Here is a 20,039-nt window from a genome sequence, read left to right as displayed (position 1 = left end):
CACCTGATTTAACCCACCAGTTGACAAGTTGAACCAGGTGTGCTAGTACTGGATTAGATCTGATAAGTGGAGCTGCTAGGCTGGGGGGTACTCAAGGAGCGTTTTGGGAAACACTGATTGAGGGCTTTAGGGGAGAAGTCTGGATGCTCCATGTTACGGTCTCGCTCTCTCTCTCTGAACAGCCTCTTCTCTTAATCCTGGATCAGTCAGCCCCTCTCAGATGAGCCTCAAAAGCCTTTTAAGACTAATTTAAGAGAGTGTGTCTGTATAAGTGCAGCTAGCTCACAGCAAGAAGCTAGCTTCCCTAGCCTGTTTGACTTCTCTAATGCTCACTGGTTGTCAGATTTTCTCAATGTCGCTCTCTCTCTCTCTCTCTTTCCTTTTCTCTTCCTCTCCCTCACGTCTCAGAACCGGGAGCTGCAGATCATGAGGAAACTGGACCACTGCAACATAGTGCGTTTACGCTACTTCTTCTATTCCAGTGGAGACAAGGTGGGTGGTCGCTGCTCATACAGTCTGTCTGTCTGTCTCTGTGTGTTGTTGCAGATGATGGAGACTCACTATTCGCTAAGTTTTTACCACTTATTCTTTCCATTGTGAAGATTTCCATATTAAATTAAGCTGTTTGGGTTTATACTCTTATATAGTTGGGATTAGGGCTGACCCCATTTAGTCGACTGGTCGATTGTTTGTTCAATAGGCTGTTGGTCGACCGAGATTTCTTTAGTCGAGCAGTTGCAAAAAATAAATAAATAATAATATCATGGCGTACAAGACATCTGTCTGATTGGCGCTGAGTGGACTGATCCACTAAGCCGTTGCCTTATTGTCTAAGAGGAGAGAGGAAACCCCAACTTAATTAGGTCTATAATTAATAGCCTAACTGTTAAATGTGCCTGGCTTCATCAATATATCTATAGAAATAAGACAGATCCTGCTTTTGTTGCCAGTTTGAGTGTTTGTTTAATAGCCTACTGATTCCGTACTCACGCAACAACATGTCAGGTAAACATTTCACAAATTCGGCTGTTTTTAATCTTTGTTTTGCTGTAATAAAGGCTTTACACTTTTTTCCCGTTAGAACAGCCTCTGGTATTATTTCTAATTTATTTAGTGTTTACACTGTTCCAAATTGTCTAGAAAATTATATTTATAATAATGCTCCTTTTCCTTGATCTCCTTCTTATTATTATTATTATTATTATTATTATTATTATTATTATTATTATTATTATAATAAGTAATGTCATTCTCATTAGTAGGCTTAGTATAGCAGCCTTGTGTAACCACCACTGAGCTGTAGGCCTAAGAGCGCATCCTGTTTAGTCTTAATACAGTAACTTACTTAGGCCTATATTTCAATACTTATATAGGCTACTGTATCAATCATTCATTCGTTCATGTCATCACACAGCATACGAGTCATTCATGATTTGAAATGCAATCAAGCATTTTAGTTTTAAAATAAAGCTAGCCTTGAATAATTAGCTTAAACAATAAATAAACCGTTCCATTTCAGAAATTACATTCACGAATGAATGCAACTGTTTTTAGTCTTTGCTGTAATAAAGGCTTACCAAAAAAACTTTATAACAGACTCTCTGGTACGCTTATAATTGATTAAGTGTTCCAAACGGTCAGAAAAAGCAGCGCTTGCTCCTTACCTTCTTTTTCTTGATCTCCAGTATTTTCCACAACTAGTCAAATAACCATAACCCTTACTTTCCCTTTACCTCCTGAGCCACCAGTAAACATTCCCCCGTTGCGAGTTTATTTATCACGTCCTCTGCATCCATTTTGCTGTCACGTGTTACGGTGTTCAGAGTTTGTTATAACCAATTTATTGAAGTTATTATGATATGCTATAGGTCATGCCCTATTGTGCCCTATTCGGACGGGATTAGTTTTACTGGGGGAGGTCGGGTAATGTAATTATGTGTACGAGCACAAAACACCACATCTGCAATTTTAGTTCCGAATCTACCATGGCAGTAATTTTTACATGGCAGGAGAGTAACAATTCCAGCCAGAATAACCTACTGTTTTTTTGGCGAACTCCAAGGTCCTCTGATAATACTAGTCCCGAGCGAATCGACATCCCAGTGTTTTGAGAGAAATGTCTGAGTTTGGCAGGTTTTGCTTGCGGTTTGCGCAAGAAAACAACTGATTAGATAAATTGAACTAAGTGCTGCGCTGTAAGCTGTATATGAATGGCCTACATATAGCCTATCAACTTTCACAGTTGTTTATGTTTTGTGCATATGAATTGAATATTGCCAAATGCATCAGTAAAAAATATTGAGCCTGTTTAATGCAGCCTTTGCTGTTAATAGATCGCAAAGCAGCATACAACTGACCTAAACGTTTGGAAATGAAAAGTTAACTTTCTCATCCATAGCCTTAAAACGCATCTCAAGTGCAATTGCACTGTTTAGCTCACATCTGAAGGCTCGGGGCCATTTAGGACGTACTGCGCATCGCTAAAATATCCTAATGATTATGATCACACTTCCTCAATTCAAATATTATGGCGACACTATACCAAAGATGGTTTGGTATGGTTTAGAAACTTCATCATTGTGGCCCAATCACCTGGACATGTTGAAATACTGTATCTTCACACCTCAAATAAAAACCTCCAGGCTTCCGTCGTAACTGTGAATTTATAAAAATAAATAAAAATTACAGGGGGCAGTTTGGAAAAAACTGATCCCGTCCGCTGGAATAACGGACATTCTGGAGTAATAATTACATAACCAACGTTCTCTAGTAATACTAGTCCCGTGCAAATAGGTCTTTGGTCATGTGCATGCAATGCATACATGTCACGTAAAGAGAGCAAGGGTTGAGGGAGTAGGGAATGTTTTTCCTAAACAAATGAGGGATTTCGGTAACAGAACTTTTCAGTCTGAAATGGCTGTAATTATGTTGCAGCTTCAGCAACACGGACAGCGCGATAAACACTTTGATGTTCTGTGGTGGTCGCTGCAGCAGGGAGGAGAGAGCGACAACAGGTGCTAGTCACACAGTCACTTGGTCATTTCTTTTTTTACACCGCAGCAAGTCTGAGCCCGGCCCGGCACAATCAAATCAATTGCTGGTCGGACTCCCTCAAGTCATTTGTGTGTCTTAATTATTTAGTCAAACAGTGTGCTTAAAGCATCAGACAAGCTCAGTGAATATAGTTGATTTGATTAAAACACATAGGATGTGTCAATATATGAAAAAATACATGTTTAAAAATGTTGACCAATCGATTGGTCGAAAGAACAGACGACCAAGATATTTTTTTTTGTCGTGGACAGCCCTAGTTCGGATATACATTAACAAAGGGACATTAGGATTGGGGAAGTAAATCCTAATGTATATGGTATTTGTGTCATTGTGGCTAGACAGACTGACCTGGCCAATGGTGGTGTGCAGTGTAGGTCTATTTCCGTAGACTGAGAGACACAGCCAGTCTGCCACTATGACCTGTAGCGTATGTGTTTTAATGTGATGTGATCCTGCAGCCTGGCACAATGTGGTGGGTATGCTGACGCTGGGTGTCTGGCCTCTGGATGTGGGCCAGAGGAAACCGGAGCCTGCTATGTGACCAGACTACAGGCTGCTGTCCTATTCTGCCCAGTGATGGGATTACGTCTCTCTGGCTGACCACAGGTGCTTCTCAAGTGGCTTCCTCGCCTCCTCTTGTGATGGGAGAAAAAGTTAATACAGCTATCGGGGTATTATTTTTGACTCCAGATATTATTTTAGACAATATGGCAATATTATTTTTGCGCTAGTCTGCTGTACCTGCACCAAAACTCCACTATTTTTCCTTCATAGCTTGTTCTCCATCTTCTTTTTAAATAGTGAGCCAATTTGTTTTCAGCACTTTTATTTCCATGACTGATTAAAGCCCGTTTTCTCATGCTCTCTCTTGTCTCTCTGCAGCCGACATTCACTACCGGTCAAAAGTTTTAGAACACCTACTCATTCAAGGGTTTTTGTTTATTTTTACTATTTTCTACATTGTAGAATAATAGTGAAGACATCAAAACTATTAAATAACACATATGGAATCATGTAGTAACCAAAAAAGTGTTAAACAAATCAAAATATAATTTATATTTGAGATTCTTCAAATAGCCACCCTTTGCCTTGATGACAGCTTTGCACAATCTTGGCATTCTCTCAACCAGCTTCATGAGGTAGTCACCTGGAATGCATTTCAATTAACAGGTGTGCCTTGTTAAAAGTTAACTTGTGGAAATTCTTTCCTCCTTAATGCGTTTGAGCCAATCAGTTGTGTTGTGACAAGGTAGGGGGCGGTATACAGAAGATAGCCCTATTTGGTAAAAGACCAAGTCCATATTATGGCAAGAACAGCTCAAATAAGCAAAGAGAAACGATAGTCCATCATTACTTTAAGACATGAAGGTCAGTCAATACGGAAAATATCAAGAACTTTGAAAGTTCCTTCAAGTGCAGTCGCAAAAACCATCAAGCTCTCATTAGGACCGCCACAGGAATGGAAGACCCAGAGTTACCTCTGCTGCAGAGGATAAGTTCAGTAGAGTTACCAGCCTCAGAAATTGCAGCCCAAATAAATGCTTCACAGAGTTCAAGTAACAGACACATCTCAACATCAACTGTTCAGATGAGACTGTGTGAATCAGGCCTTCATGGTCGAATTGCTGCAAATAAACCACAACTAAAGGACACCAATAATAAGAAGAGACCTGCTTGGGCCAAGAAACACAAGCAATGGACATTAGACCGGTGGAATTTTGTCCTTTTGATCTGGAGTCCAAATTTGAGATTTTTGGTTCCAACCGCTGTGTCTTTGTGAGACCCGGTGTGGGTGAATGGATGATCTCTGCATGTGTATTTCCCACCGTAAAGCATGGAGTAGGAGATGTTATGGTGGGGGGGGAGGGGTGCTTTGCTGGTGACACTGTCTGTGATTTATTTAGAATTCAAGGCACACTTAACCAGCATGGCTACCACAGCATTCTGCAGCGATACGCCATCCCATCTGGTTTGGGCTTAGTGGGACTATCATTTGTTTTTCAACAGGGCAATGACCCAACACACCTCCAGGCTGTGTAAGGGCTATTTTACCAAGAAGGAGAATGGTAGAGTGCTGCATCAGATGACCTGGCCTCCAAAATCTCAACCAAATTGAGATGGTTTGGGATGTGTCGGACCTCAGAGTGAAGGAAAAGCAGCCATCAAGTGCTCAGCATATATGGGAACTCCTTCAAGACTGTTGGAAAAGCATTCCAGGTGAAGCTGGTTTGGAGAATGCCATGAGTGTGCAAAGCTGTCATCAAGGCAAAGGGTGGCTATTTGAAGAATCTCAAATATAAAATATATTTTGATTTGTTTAACACTTTTTTGGTTACTACATGATTCCATGTGTTATTTCATAGTTTTGATGTCTTCACTGTTATTCTACAATGTAGAAAATAGTGAAAATAAAGAAAAAACCTTGAATGAATAGGTGTGTCCAAACCTTTGACTGGTAGTGTACATGGTACTTTTATATTCAGCAATCACATAACAATAATACATTACTGAACATAAGCTCTTTAATCCCACCCCTCAGGTATTTTTCTCCTACAGTATCTAATATCTATTATAAACTGGGTGGTTCGAGTGCTGATTGGCTGAAAGTCGTGATATGTCATGTACTTTTACTGCTGTAATTACGTTGGTAACCAGTTTATAATAGCAATAAGGCACCTCCGGGGTTTGTGGTATAGTGCCAATATACCACGGCTAAGGGCTGTATCCAGGCACTCCGCTTTGCGTCGTGCATAAGAACAGCCCTTAGACATATACCACACCCCCTCGGGCGTTATTGCTTAACTGTACCATTCCGGAAAATACACAAAATTGCTACTTGTTTACTGTTTAATTCCCACCATCTAATGGTTAATCAGGGTTCTTCGTAGTCTGGTTGAAACAGATTTGCCTTTCCTAACTTGATTGGGGAAGCACAGCATTGTGTCATTATAAGTATATACAAGGCTTGTAGTGAGACTCTGTAAAACAGAATCTCATTTAGACTCATGCAGCCATGGCACAAATTGGCACACAAACTACATACCCCATCTAAAAAGGAAATGATTTTTATAACATTTGTGCCACATTTTTCCAGTCTAATAACATTGCCTACCACATGATTAACAGATGACCTATGTTTTTCTGAGTTCATTTAGCGAATACTGGCAAATGCAGAAAATAGACAGGAGGAGACCACACACACTGTCGCTATGGCAGAGCACTGAGCAGTCACTACCTGTTGCTGTCAAACCAATCAGCTATTTACATGGTCAGGAAGGAGCAAGGCGTGGATCCAATCACCTGCCTTCTGTGTGAGCCGATGAGCCAATCAGAGGGGTAATTTAGGGGCTGCTGTTGCCGTAGTGAGGCAGGCAGGAGAGTGAGCAATCCTTTGTGTTGGGCTTATTTTAGTGCATGGGTCTATCGGAAAGTGTGTGTGTGTCTCTGTGTGTGTGTGCGTGCGTGACTGTGTGTGTCTTGAGAAGACTTAATAAGGCTGAGCACAGGGATCAAACACCTCTAAGCCTGACTTAGCCTTTTTTATTTCCTGTTTGTAGGAACAGATGATATACAGTTTAAACATACAGTAAGTTTGGACACTCCTACTCATTTGAGGGTTCTTGTTTATTTTTTACTATTTTCTAAATTATAGAATAATAGTGAAAACATCAAAACTATTAAATAACACATGGAATCATGTAGTAACCAAAAAAGTGTTAAACAAATCAAAATATATTTGAGATTTGAGATTCTTCAAATAGCCACCCTTTGCCTTGATGACAGCTTTGCACACTCTTGGCATTCTCTCAACCAGCTTCATGAGGTAGTCACCTGAAATGCATTTCAATTAATATATTAATTAACAGGTGTGCCTTCTTAAAAGTTAATTTGTGCAATTTCTTTCCTTCTTAATGCATTTGAGCCAATCAGTTGTGTTGTGACAAGGTATACAGAAAATAGCCCTATTTGGTAAAAGACCAAGTCCATATTATGGCAAGAACAGCTCAAATAAGCAAAGAGAAACGACAGTCCATCATTACTTTAAGACATGAAGGTCAGTTAATACGGAAAATGTCAAGAACTTTGAAAGTTTCTTCAAGTGCAGTCGCAAAAACCATCAAGCGCTATGATAAAACTGGCTCTCATGAGGACTGCCACAGGAATGGAAGACCCAGAGTTACCTCTGCTGCAGAGGATAAGTTCATTAGAGTTACCAGCCTCAGAAATTGCAGCCCAAATAAATGGTTCACAGAGTTCAAGTAACAGACACATCTTAACATCAACTGTTCAGAGGAGACTGTGTGAATCAGGCCTTCATGGTCGAATTGCTGCAAAGAAACCAGTACTAAAGGACACCAATAAGAAGAAGAGACCAGCTTGGGCCAAGAAACACGAGCAATGGACATTAGACCGGTGGACATTTGTCCTTTGGTCTGGAGTCCAAATTGGAGATTTTTGGTTCCAACCGCCGTGTCTTTGTGAGACACTGTGTATGTGAACGGATGATCTCTGCATGTGTATTTCCCACTGTAAAGCATGGAGAAGGAGGTGTTATGGTGTGGGGGTGCTTTGCTGGTGACACTGTCTGTGATTTCATTCAAAAAATTTCAACAGGACAATGACCCAACACACCTCCAGGCTGTGTAAGGGCTATTTTACCAAGAAGGAAAGTAGTTTGGTGCTGCATCAGATGACCTGGTCTCCACAATCCCCCGACCTCAACCCAATTGAGATGGATTGGGATGAGTCGGACCGCAGAGTGAAGGAAAAGCAGCCAACAAGTGCCCCTCAAATATGTGGGAACTCCTTCAAGACTGTTGGAAAACCATTCCAGGTGAAGCTGGTTGAGAGAATGTCAAGAGTGTGCAAAGCTGTTATCAAGGCAAAGGGTGGCTATTTGAAGAATCTCAAATATAAAAAATATGTTGATTTGTTTAACACTTTTTGGGTTACTACATGATTCCATATGTTATTTCATAATTTTGATGTCTTCACTATTATTCTACAATGTAGACAATAGTAAAAATAAAGAAAAACCCTTGAATGAGTAGGTGTGTCCAAACTTTTGACTGGTACTGTATATACACTTGATGTCACTTGTTAAATCCACTTCAATCAGTGTAGATGAAGGGGAGGAGACAGGTTAAAGATTGAGACATGGATTGTGTATGTGTGCCATTCAGAGGGTCAATGGGCAAGACAAAATATTTATGTGCCTTTGAATGGGGTATGGTAGTAGGTGCCAGGCGCACCGGTTTGTGGCAAGAACTGCAACACTGCTGGGTTTTTCACACTCAACATTTTCCCGTGTGTATGAAGAATGGTCCACCACCTAAAGGACATCCAGCCAACTTGACACAACTGTGGGAAGCATTGGAGTCAGCATGGGCCAGCATCCCTGTTGAACGCTTTCGACACCTTGTAGAGTCCATGCCTCGACGAATTGAGGCTGTTCTGAGGGCGACAGGGGGGGGCAACTCACTGTTCTTAATATTTTCTACACTGCGTGTATATGTGATCATTCTTGATCTTTTAGCGGTTCATTGAAGACATCTGCAGGGATGGATTCATAGAGAAAGTGTGATATCCCATTGCCCTCACTAGAACAGTCATCTGTTCGTCTGTTGCCCTGCCAAAGAAAACAACATCTGACTCCCTTGATGTTAAGTCTAGCTTAGTGTCTCTGCCAGATCAAACAGTAACCGTTTTTCTTTCTCTCGGTCTGGCCTGTTTAGTCACCCAGCGAGGCCTGGGTAGTGTTCATTAGGCACACAATGAAACGTGTATTTTGCAACAGAAAACGAAAAATGAGCCTTTCTTATTGGACAAGACCCGTTAGCCCCTCCAATGTTTCAGTCCGTTTTCTTTCGTTTGGTGCCTAATGAACATGAACCATGTTACATTGTGATCACTCCAAAGGAATTCATATATGCTTCTAACCTCCTCAGCCCACTTTCCCAAAGTCTGACCCATACTCTAAATGTCCTCTCTGTCTGTGTGTGTTACAGAAGGACGAGGTGTATCTCAACCTGGTTCTGGACTACGTTCCTGAGACGGTGTACAGAGTGGCCAGACACTACAGCCGAGCCAAGCAGACCCTCCCCATGGTTTATGTGAAGGTAAGACCACCTCGAGTCTATCCCTTCAAGGTACTACTCTCTCTGTATGTTCATTTTAGATCAGTGTTTCTCAACTCAGGTCGAGCACCCAACAGCACACATTTTTGTTGTCGCCCCGGACAAAAACACCAGTTTCAACTCATCGAGGGTTTGATGATTAGTTGGCTAGTTGAATCTGATGTTCTTGTCCAGGGCTTCAATAAAAATGTGTATTATTTGGGGTACTGGGGGACTGGAGTTAAGAAACACTGCTCTAGATGCACTATGTGGTAGACCTGGGTCAAATACGAATGTCAAATACTTGAGCTGCTCTTGATTTCGTTTGCTCGGTACAGAATTGTCCCAAAAGTGCATGTGGTTATGTGTGTCTGGGCAGACAGACTCCTCTGGGCATGTCCTCCTCACCATGCTGTCCTGCGTCATCGTGTAGCGGCCAGTTGAGATGGCGTCAGCGGCCTTATTATAGCACCCCCGTCGTCTCTGCCTTTCCAACTTGCCACTTAAGGAAGTGGAAGTAGTGGCATAAACAAAGGACTGGACTGGAGTCAGAGCCAGGGACCGCTACCTGCTGGCTGGGGCTTTCTGGGGGATTTGGACACTGGCACGCTGTTATTTTTAGCCCATTGATTACGAGGCAGGAGGAATTGCTGCTGCTCTATAGGCCTACGACTCATGTCATTATGTTTAGCTAGCTTAGAGCATGTACTAATTTGTGTGTGTGTCTCCACGTCTCTCTCTGCAGTTGTACATGTACCAGCTCTTCCGGAGCTTGGCTTACATCCATTCCTTTGGGATCTGCCATCGGGACATCAAGCCCCAGAACCTGCTGCTGGACCCGGAGACAGCCGTGCTCAAGCTCTGTGACTTTGGCAGGTGGGCTGGAAGATTGAAATACGTATTGATGGAGGAAGCAAGGATTTGACAGCTAGTAATGTTTTCAGACACAGACCCAACCTAGCCCAGCTCATAGAAATATAATTACTAGAATGGACAAAGCCCCTCAGTTCTAGTAATTATATTTCTATGAGCTGGGTTAGGTTGGGGCTGTGTCTGAAAACATTACTAGCTGTCAAATCCTTGCTTCCTACGTCCTTTTTTTATTTGAGAGGAATTGAGGAAACTACTAACTGGTATACATAAAAGAAAGCGCAGTTTCAACTCAAATCCTTGAAGTCTTAAATCCTCCTTTTGACCATCCTTACCCGCTATCTTTCATTCCTTTCCTTCCTTCCTTCCTTCACTCATCATTGGTTGTCTTTGGCAGTGCGAAGCAGCTGGTCCGTGGTGAGCCCAATGTGTCCTACATCTGCTCACGGTACTACAGAGCCCCCGAGCTCATCTTTGGGGCCACTGACTACACCTCCAGCATAGGTATGCTTCCACTACTAACACCCTACTCTGACTACACCTCCAGCATAGGTATGCTTCCACTACTAACACCCTACACTGACTACACCTCCAGCATAGGTACGCTTCCACTACTAACACCCTACACTGACTACACCTCCCATTACTAACACGCTACACTGACTACACCTCCCATTACTAACACGCTACACTGACTACACCTCCCATTACTAACACCTTACACTGACTACACCTCCCACTAACACATTACACTGACTACACCTTCCACTACTAACACCTTCCACTGACTACACCTCCCATTACTAACACCTTGCGCTGACTACACCTTCCACTACTAACACCATACACTGACTACACCTCCCATTACTAACACCTTACACTGACTACCTACACGTTACACCAACTACACCTCCAGCATAGGTACACTCCCACTACTAGTGTGTGTGAGTCCTCACAGTATTTCTCCATCCTCTGCAGATGTATGGTCCGCTGGCTGCGTTCTAGCAGAACTGTTGCTAGGGCAACCCATTTTTCCCGGCGACAGTGGGGTGGATCAGCTGGTGGAGATCATCAAGGTAAAAACACCTGCCTTCAAATGTCAACAGACAGACGTAAGACGGACAGATGGTAAGCCAGACAGACAGACTGTCTGTTTTAGACAGACAGTCTGTAAAACAGACAGTCAACCAAAAGAATGCACAGAGATACCGTGACGAGATCCTGAGGCCCATTGTCGTGCCATTCATCCGCCGCCATCACCTCCATGTTAAAGCATGATAATGCACGGCCCCATGTCGCAAGGATCTGTACACAATTCCTGGAAGCTGAAAATGTCCTAGTTCTTCCATGGCCTTCATACTCTCCAGACATGTCACCCATTGAGCATGTTTGGGATGCACTGGATCGACGTGTACGACATCTTATTCCAGTTCCCGCCAATTTACAGCAGCTTCACACAGCCATTGTAGAGGAGTGGGACAACATTCCACAGGCCACAATCAAAAGCCAACTATGCGAAAGAGATGTGTGCATAAGTCAAATGGTGGTCACACCAGATACTGACTGGTTTTCTGATCCACATCCCTAGCTTTTCTTTTAAGGTATCTGTAACCAACAGATGTATATCTGTATTCCCAGTCATGTGAAATCCATAGATTAGGGCCTAAGTTATTTAATTAAATTGACTTATTTCCTTATATGAACTGTAACTCAGTAAAATCGTTGACATTTTATCATGTTGCGTTTATATTTTTGTTCAATGTACATATTGTACATAAAACATAAAACATTCGTTATATACATGCATATAAAATATTGATGAAACAATTGATTTTCAAGCTAAACAAAACCTGTATGCGAGTATTCTAAGTTATTATATTTCATTAATCACTTACATTTGTTTATCCCTCAAGTTGACCCTAAAGCCTTCGAAAAGAAGCCAAACAAATTAAATGGTTGGTGGAAATATAATTGGCTATTCTAAGCACTAAGGTTAAAAGAGTATGAACATTGTTTCCAGAGAAAAGTGATGTATTCTTTGGTGTCTGGAAGTGTGACCTGTCAAATTCAATGAAACTCCCATGTTCTATGACTGAGTGGAATTTCTTTGAATTGTACTGAATGAAATTATATTTCATGTCACTCAAACTCTACATCCTGTGGGGTGTGGCCAATCCAATTAGAATTTCAACTCGAAGTTGAATGGGAGTCAATTCCCAAATTCTGAATTGAGAACAACCCTGTTGGTAATGTAATGAGTGATAAACTTCTGTTTTGCCATGCAAGTACTAAGTACACACCAAATACTTCAAATGTACATAGTTGTACGTATCGATGGGCAAACGGTTTCTCTGTCTCCGTGTCTCCCCAGGTTCTCGGCACTCCCACTCGGGAGCAGATCAGAGAGATGAATCCCAACTACACTGAGTTTAAGTTCCCTCAGATCAAGGCACACCCATGGACTAAGGTGAGTCAACAGGTACAGGAACCGTTTTTTACTATTTTAAAATCTCTGTCGCCTACATCTGACTGTCTCTCACTCTGTCACTGAGTGAAAATGTAATTTAAGAGAAAGTTCGGATTCTCCCCCGTCTTCAAATCTCACTCATGCATCAGTGAACTCCAGTGTTCTTAAGCATGTTAAACGCTTTCACCAGCCCCAGGGGCAAGCAGAGGAACAGCAGTGTACACACACATACTCACACAGAGCTCGTTCTAGAATCTGCAGGTTGAACAGCATGTACTTCACCACATTGGTGGCAAAAGGGACAGCTGGTCCAAATCCGCTGACTATTGCTCTCCCCATAGGCTCTAACCCTTCAATGTTTCCAGATCTGAAGGGTTGGGAAAGTATTCCATCTTACAAATCTGCAAACATCGAAGGGTTAGGGCCAAGGGGAAGGGATAAAGGTAGGGAGCAAATTGGGACCGGCGTATTTGTCCCACAGTTTTACTCCAGCTCTCCCCTCTGTAAGAGCCAATTTATGCTTGATCCGAAAATGTGGTCGGAGGTGCCGTATGGATGGTGTGACGCAATTGCGGAGCCGACGGAGGAACTCAGAGGCCAACTTGAGCTCCATACCGCATCTATGCGCGCCTCTCAAATGTTGTAACAATGCGGAGGGCTCCGTATAGCTCCGCATTGACATGATTGGTTGACGGTAGGTGAGGGTGGGAGGTCCTGTATAAACACAAACTCACTTCCTTGACAACTTCCTTCAACAGCTTTGTGCTGCTCTGTGAAGTGCAAGAAGTATGAATGCCCTGACTTCTGCAGAGGCCATATAACCTTATGCTGCACGGCCAATGCAGACATCGGATTGATCATGCAGCGCCTTTAAGACATGTTTACACTCCCTCTGGTGGTGTAGTACTGCACTGTCCTCTGGCCTGTGGGCTTCTGAATAAAAGTGAATCTACTAGACATTTTAGGTCCCACTTTAAACAGTCACTGACATTTACATTTACATTTTAGTCATTTAGCAGACGCTCTTATCCAGAGCGACTTATAAACCCTTTATAAGTCTATAAATGCTTCAGAAACCATTCATAGGATTATGCCGTGTGTGTGTGTGTGTGTGTGTATATATATATATATATGTATATATATATATATATATATATATATATATACTACCGTTCAAAAGTTTGGGGTCACTTAGAAATTTCCTTGTTTTCCATGAAAACATACATGAAATTAGTTTGAATAGGAAATATAGCAAAATGAATAGGAAATGTAGTCATTGACAAGGTTAGAAATAATGATTTGATAATAATTGAGATAATTGTGTCCTTCAAACTTTGCTTTCGTCAAAGATTCCTCCATTTGCAGCAATTACAGCCTTGCAGACCTTTGGCATTCTAGTTGTCAATTTGTTGATGTAATCTGAAGAGATTTCACCCCATGCTTCCTGAAGCACCTCCCACAAGCTTGATGGGCACTTCTTACGGTCAAGGTGCTCCCACAACAGCTCAATAGGGTTGAGATCCGGGAACTGTGCTGGCCACTCCATTATAGACAGAATACCAGCTGACTGCTTCTTCCCTAAATAGTTCTTGCATAGTTTGGAGCTGTGCTTTGGGTCATTGTCCTGTTGTAGGAGGAAATTGGCTCCAATCAAGCGTCGTCCACAGGGTATGGCATGGCGTTGCAAAATGGAGTGATAGCCTTCCTTCTTCAAGATACCTTTTACCTAGTACAAATCTCCCACTTTACCACCACCAAAGCACCCCCAGACCATCACATTGCCTCCACCATGCTTGACAGATGGCATCAAGCACTCCTCCAGCATCTTTTCATTTGGTCTGCGTCTCACAAATGTTCTTCTTTGTGATCCGAACTCCTCAAACTTTGATTTGTCTGTCCATAACACTTTTTTCCAATCTTCCTCTGTTCAGTGTCTGTGTTCTTTTGCCCGTCTTTTATTTTTATTGGCCAGTCTGAGATATGGCTTTTTCTTTTCAACTCTGCCTAGAAGGTCAGCATCCCGGAGTCGCCTCTTCACTGTTGACGTTGAGACTGGTGTTTTGCGGGTACTATTTAATGAAGCTGCCAGTTGAGGACCTGTGAGGCGTCTGTTTCTCAAACTAGACACTAATGTATTTGTCCTCTTGCTCAGTGGTGCACCGGGGCCTCCCACTCCTCTTTCTATTCTGGTTAGAGCCATTTTGCGCTGTTCTGTGAAGGGAGTAGTACACAGCGTTGTACGAGATCTTCAGTTTCTTGGCAATTTCTCGCATGGAATAGCCTTCATTTCTCAGAACAAGAATAGACTGACGAGTTTCAGAAGGAAGTTCTTTGTTTCTAGGCCATTTTGAGCCTGTAATCGAACCCACAATTGCTGATGCTCCAGATACTCAACTAGTCTCAAGAAGGCGAGTTTTATTGCTTCTTTAATCAGCACAACAGTTTTCAGCTGTGCTAACATAATTGCTAAAGGGTTTTCTAAGGATCAATTAGCCTTTTAAAATGATAAACTTGGATTAGCAAACACAACGTGCCATTGGAACACAGGACTGATGGTTGCTGATAATGGTCATCTGTACGCCTATGTAGATATTCCATTAAAAATCAGCTGTTTCCAGCTACAATAGCCATTTACAACATGAACAATGTCTACACTGTATTTCAGATCAATTTGATGTTATTTTAATGGACAAAAAATTTGCTTTTATTCCGAAAACAAGGACATTTCTAAGTGACCCCAAACTTTTGAACGGTAGTGTATGAATGGGAAGCATATATGCAGTGCTTATGAAAATGTAATGAATGCTATATAAGGCTTTGTGAAGTTGTTTGTTTAAAGTGGGACCACATTTTATAACCCTGTCATTCTACCTGTAGTGTCGTATATACAGTGCCTAGTGAAAGTCTTCACCCTTGCACAGTTTTCACATTTTGCTGCCTTAGATTGAAATAAATAAAAATCATTACATTGGGTTTTTGCACAGGCGTTGTGTAATATTTAGCTGTCATTGTTTTAGCAGGTGTAGGGTGAAGTTGTCTCTGGACGCTGATCTTGGGTCAGTTTAGCATATTCCCCATTAATTGTTACGGTTAGGATTGGGGGAAGCTGATCCTAGATCTGTACCTAGGGGAAACTTCACCCAGGCGCTTTAGCTGACGTGTCACCTCTAACCTGTGTCATTGACCGGTTTCAGCCTTGTGTGATTGGCTCTCAGGTGTTCCGGCCGCGCACGCCCCCTGAGGCCATCGCTCTGTGCTCGCGGCTGCTGGAGTACACGCCCACAGCGCGCTTCACGCCCCTCGAGGCCTGTGCCCACACCTTTTTCGACGAGCTCCGGGACCCCAACCTCAAGCTGCCCAACGGGCGTGAGAAACCCCTGCTCTTCAACTTCTCCACACATGGTATGGATGGAGCTCAGACATAGCTCTGTATCGCCTACAGAATTACTAGAACGGACAAAGCCCCTCAGACCACTGCAAATCGACTGAAACACTCATGGGACCACTCAATATGGATGCCAGTTTACCCATCACAGAAATTTGACTTGAATAGGAATGTCCGTTCTAGTAATTGTATTTCTATACATGATAATGGGGTATGTGGCTATTACTCCATTAGAGGATTATGATTTAAATTTGATCACAGCGAATTAATGCTGTGACTATGATGTAATTGTGTCACTATTCCTTGCTGCTTTGTAATGCAGGGCTCCCTTGTAAAAGAGACCTTGGTCTCAATGGGACTGCCCCTGCTAAAATAAAGGCTAAATATGCTATGATGGTGAATGTGAAAGTTGGGCCTGTAGTTGTAGGCCAAATGGTAGAATTTGTGTCGATAGGTAACTGTGTTTGGGTAGTTGGGTCTGTGGTTGTAAATGGTAGATGTGGTTGTATCCTGACTCTCCACCATTCTCACAAAGTGTGCACTTTCACACTTCTTGTCATGGATGTGATATTGTTGGAAATGCCCTCTAGTCACTATTTACACCAATCCAAGTGTGCAAGTGCAAACTTTGGGTGTATGTAAATTTGGTCCATAGACTTACTGAATTTGATGATGGTGATTGATTACGATATAATCATAGTGAATGCATGCTGTGACTCAGGTAGGATGGTGGTGAATGTGATAGTTGGGTCTGTAGTTGTAAATAGAAGATGTGCTGTCTGTCTATAGGTGATTGTGTCTGACGTCTTGTTTCTTTCTCTCTCTGCTTCCCCAGAGTTGTCCAGTAACCCCTCCCTAGCCTCCATCCTCATCCCCGCCCACGCCCGGAATCAGCCCGGGGCCTCCACCCCTACCAACGCCTCCGCACCCTCAGGTCAGTACACCCCCACCCCCTTTCTCTTTCTCTCCCTCTCACCCTGTCTCTGTCTCTCACCCTGTCTCTGTCTCTCTAACCCTTTCTCTGCCTCTCCCTCTATTGCCATTCCTAAATCGACCCCTAGACACATTTGTAGATCTGACAGGGTTGGATAGGTGTAACCTAGAGTTCTTGTGGCAGGGGCTAGGGGCAGTGGAGGATTGGGAACCTCTCTCTCCTCCTCTGTCCTCACCCTTACCTCTCAGTACTCCTGGCTAGAGTCTCTTCCCAGTACTAACCAGGGCCCGTGTTCACAAAGCGTCCCAGAGTATAGTGTCTAGAGTGCTGATCTAGGACCAGATTTCCACTTTAGATAATAATGAATGACATTATATGGAAAGGGCGGACCTGATCCTAGATCAGCAATGTTACTCTGAGACGCTTTGTGAATAAGGGCCCAGAGCTCTCCTCATTAAAGGCGAGTTGTGTAACGTGTTGTTGTACTGCTTCCCATTCCAGATGCCAACAGCGGAGACCGCGGCCAGACCACCAACGCTGCCTCCGCCTCCAACGCCTCCACCTGAGACCTCCTCCTGACCCGTCTGCCCGCTGCCCATGCCCCAGCTCCTGGACAACAACAGTGGAATGGCTGCACACCAACCAACTAATAAAGCAAAGCAAGAAAACTGACGCGTGACAAAGATGAACACAAGAAAAACCGAATCGGAACTTCATGATTCCCCTACCACCTCCACCCGAACCTCTCCTCTCCCATCGTTTTAATGTTTGTTTATTTATTTGTACAAAAAGGACAACCGTGATACGTTCTCAGAGCTGCTCTGCATCTTTCTGTGCTTTGAAGAGGAGGGGACCGAGTGCGGGTGTGTTTAGTGTAGAGATAATGTATAGCTATATAAGTATACAAAAGTACTCTGACGTGTTTGTTTCCATAGACAATCTTCCTTTTTTCTTATGCTAGCTATAGTCATCCCACTCTCTGTGTAGGAGAGGCCCCTACATGCGTCTTGCAACAGCCTTACGTTCAGACTGTGGCCCCTTGGGGCCCCTGTCGACCCCATCCACCCATTCATGTATATACATCTGAGGACCTTGATGACGTCGTGACTTGTAATGGTTGACCTCGATATCTGTGTCTGTGTTCAATGTACACATACACAGTTGATATGTTGTAGAATTGTGTCAGCTACTCTCTCTCCCACTTCAGAAATCATAATTCTGCTATGCAGCACCATTTTGTGATTCTGCTCGTAAGGCAACAGTTGTCTCGCACCTCATCACTTTTTTTGGGTTCGTCCCCCTTTTAGCTCCCAGAAACGGTGCATAAATGAGTTTTACCCCGTTTTTCTCCGAAGGGTAATGCAGTACCGACAGAACTTTGCCAGTACAGACCTAAGAGCAAGAAAGAGATTCTGCTGGTCTTTCAGACCAGGACCTCTGTTTTACTTTTCCTGCTGCTTGTCAGATAGACATTGTGACTAGTAAAGCCTGGTATTGTTCAGTTTCTTGTTAGGGTGGGTTTGGGGACTGGCTATGAAGGATGCTTAGATGAAGGAGTCTGCTGTTGATTGTGCTGCATTTCATCACGATCTCTCTTTGTTACCATTCTGTGTCCAAATGTACCCTGCTCCCTCTAATTTAGTGCAGTGCTTTTGACCACAGTCCACATAGCTCTGGGCAAAAGTAGTTGGGAATAGGGTGCCATTTCAGACGCAGCCCCATGTAATTTTAAACCACTTTTGGAAGTCCTTTCTCATTTTGACTTCAGCCTTTCCTGCTTTCCTTTTGAAACTGAAAGTCCTTCCATCCCATCCCTCAACACAACACTTTGAAGACCTATACAAAAAGTACACACAAATGTGTATGTATTTATGTATGTAGATGCTCCTCACCAAACTGGCTTACGTGTGCGTGTCTTCCTGTGTATGTATGGTATGTAAATAGGCAGACCCAAGAACTGTTAACGAGCAAAAACAAAGACGAACGATATAAAGAAGAATACAAAAAAATAACATTCAGGTTAAAAGTTATTGTATAGTCAAACTGTAGATCAGCTTTGCTTTTTTTTCCTCCAGCCATATAGTTCAATCTCGACTGTACAGTAGGTGCCAGCTGTATCATTGTAAGACTAACCAGTAATGTATAGTGTATCTATAGGTTGGAGTGCCTTTGCTTCCACTCGTTCTCTCCTCTCTTCCCCAGGTTCCCTCCCTCCATGGTCCTACCTGGAGGCTCCGGTGTGAAATTGCCCTTATGCAGAGATCAGCTTGGCAAACCTATAACCATAAACTTTAGTGGGGAAAATGCAAAACTGGCTCGAGACCAGCATACAGGGCAACTTCACCCTCTTCCTTCCTGGAGTGCTGTTGACTTCCCCTTTCCACCTCTGATCTTTCATGTACCACAATGCACTGCAATAGCCAGGCGCCACACAGACCACACTCTCATCACATCACCCCTCCACCTCATCACTGTTTCTTTTTGTATGATTGGCTCTGTGTCTTTGACTTTGGGATCCCCTTTGCTTGTGGTTGGTTGGGGGAGTTGTCTCATTGTCTTTTTAAAGGATCTGAGAAAATCATTCTCTTTTCAGGAAGGTTTGTTTTAAAATATGTTTTTATGGATTTATGAGATGCACGTACAACCCCACACTGTTCGGGGGGTCTTATCGTATTCAGTATTACTTTCTCAACTATGGCAATAAACAATTTGTCTGTAGGATTTGTGTGTCCACATTCTCAACAGCACTCTGGGAGAGATGTCATGTAGCACCAATCCTTCCTGTTTTTTATTTTATTTTTTAAAGCATATATTTGTATGCTTGCTTGTAATATTTGCATTCGTAGATGTGTTGCTATCCAATCACCTGGCCTGTAAAACAAACAATGTGACCACTTCTTGTGACTTTAAGGATTAATATAATATGTACAAAACACAATGTTTAAAAAACAATATAAAAATAAAAAAAGGACTGGGTTATATTCAGAAATTAAGAATTTACAACAAAAAACTATAACATTACTACTACTTGAATGCCTCTGTTTGTGACTGAAATTTTGATTTCATTTTGAATATAAACTTTTTTTTCTGTGAAGGTATGCTTAATGTCCCCTCTCCCTGTAGATATTTCTGTCTATGTGACTTGGTTCAGAGAAATAGTTACCTGGTACTGTAATTTGCATTAAATAAACAGTAGGTTAGCCTGGAAATGAA

General features: G+C 42.6%; 1 protein-coding gene across 4 annotated transcripts in view; it reads left to right on the top strand.

Moving 5' to 3' along the window:
• Positions 1–20,039, top strand: part of LOC121554634 (glycogen synthase kinase-3 beta) — a 33,883-nt gene extending 13,844 nt beyond the window's left edge. The window contains exons 3-11 of one of the 4 annotated variants that reach the window (XM_045211830.1): positions 409–492; positions 9,063–9,173; positions 9,916–10,046; positions 10,438–10,544; positions 11,019–11,116; positions 12,412–12,507; positions 15,723–15,909; positions 16,728–16,826; positions 17,328–20,039. In XM_045211830.1, coding sequence (XP_045067765.1) covers positions 409–492; positions 9,063–9,173; positions 9,916–10,046; positions 10,438–10,544; positions 11,019–11,116; positions 12,412–12,507; positions 15,723–15,909; positions 16,728–16,826; positions 17,328–17,392 — 978 coding nt within the window. In that variant the 3' untranslated portion in view covers positions 17,393–20,039. Of the gene's footprint in view, positions 1–408; positions 493–9,062; positions 9,174–9,915; positions 10,047–10,437; positions 10,545–11,018; positions 11,117–12,411; positions 12,520–15,701; positions 15,910–16,727; positions 16,827–17,327 lie in introns of all 4 variants that reach the window. The other 3 variants (XM_045211828.1, XM_045211829.1, XM_045211827.1) reach the window with 3 other exon arrangements.

Source organism: Coregonus clupeaformis, chromosome 39, assembly GCF_020615455.1.
Source record: "Coregonus clupeaformis isolate EN_2021a chromosome 39, ASM2061545v1, whole genome shotgun sequence".
In the NCBI taxonomy this organism is placed as follows: domain Eukaryota; kingdom Metazoa; phylum Chordata; class Actinopteri; order Salmoniformes; family Salmonidae; genus Coregonus; species Coregonus clupeaformis.
The sequence above is the reverse complement of the archived record's forward strand: the minus strand, read 5'-3'. Positions and strand labels throughout refer to the sequence as shown.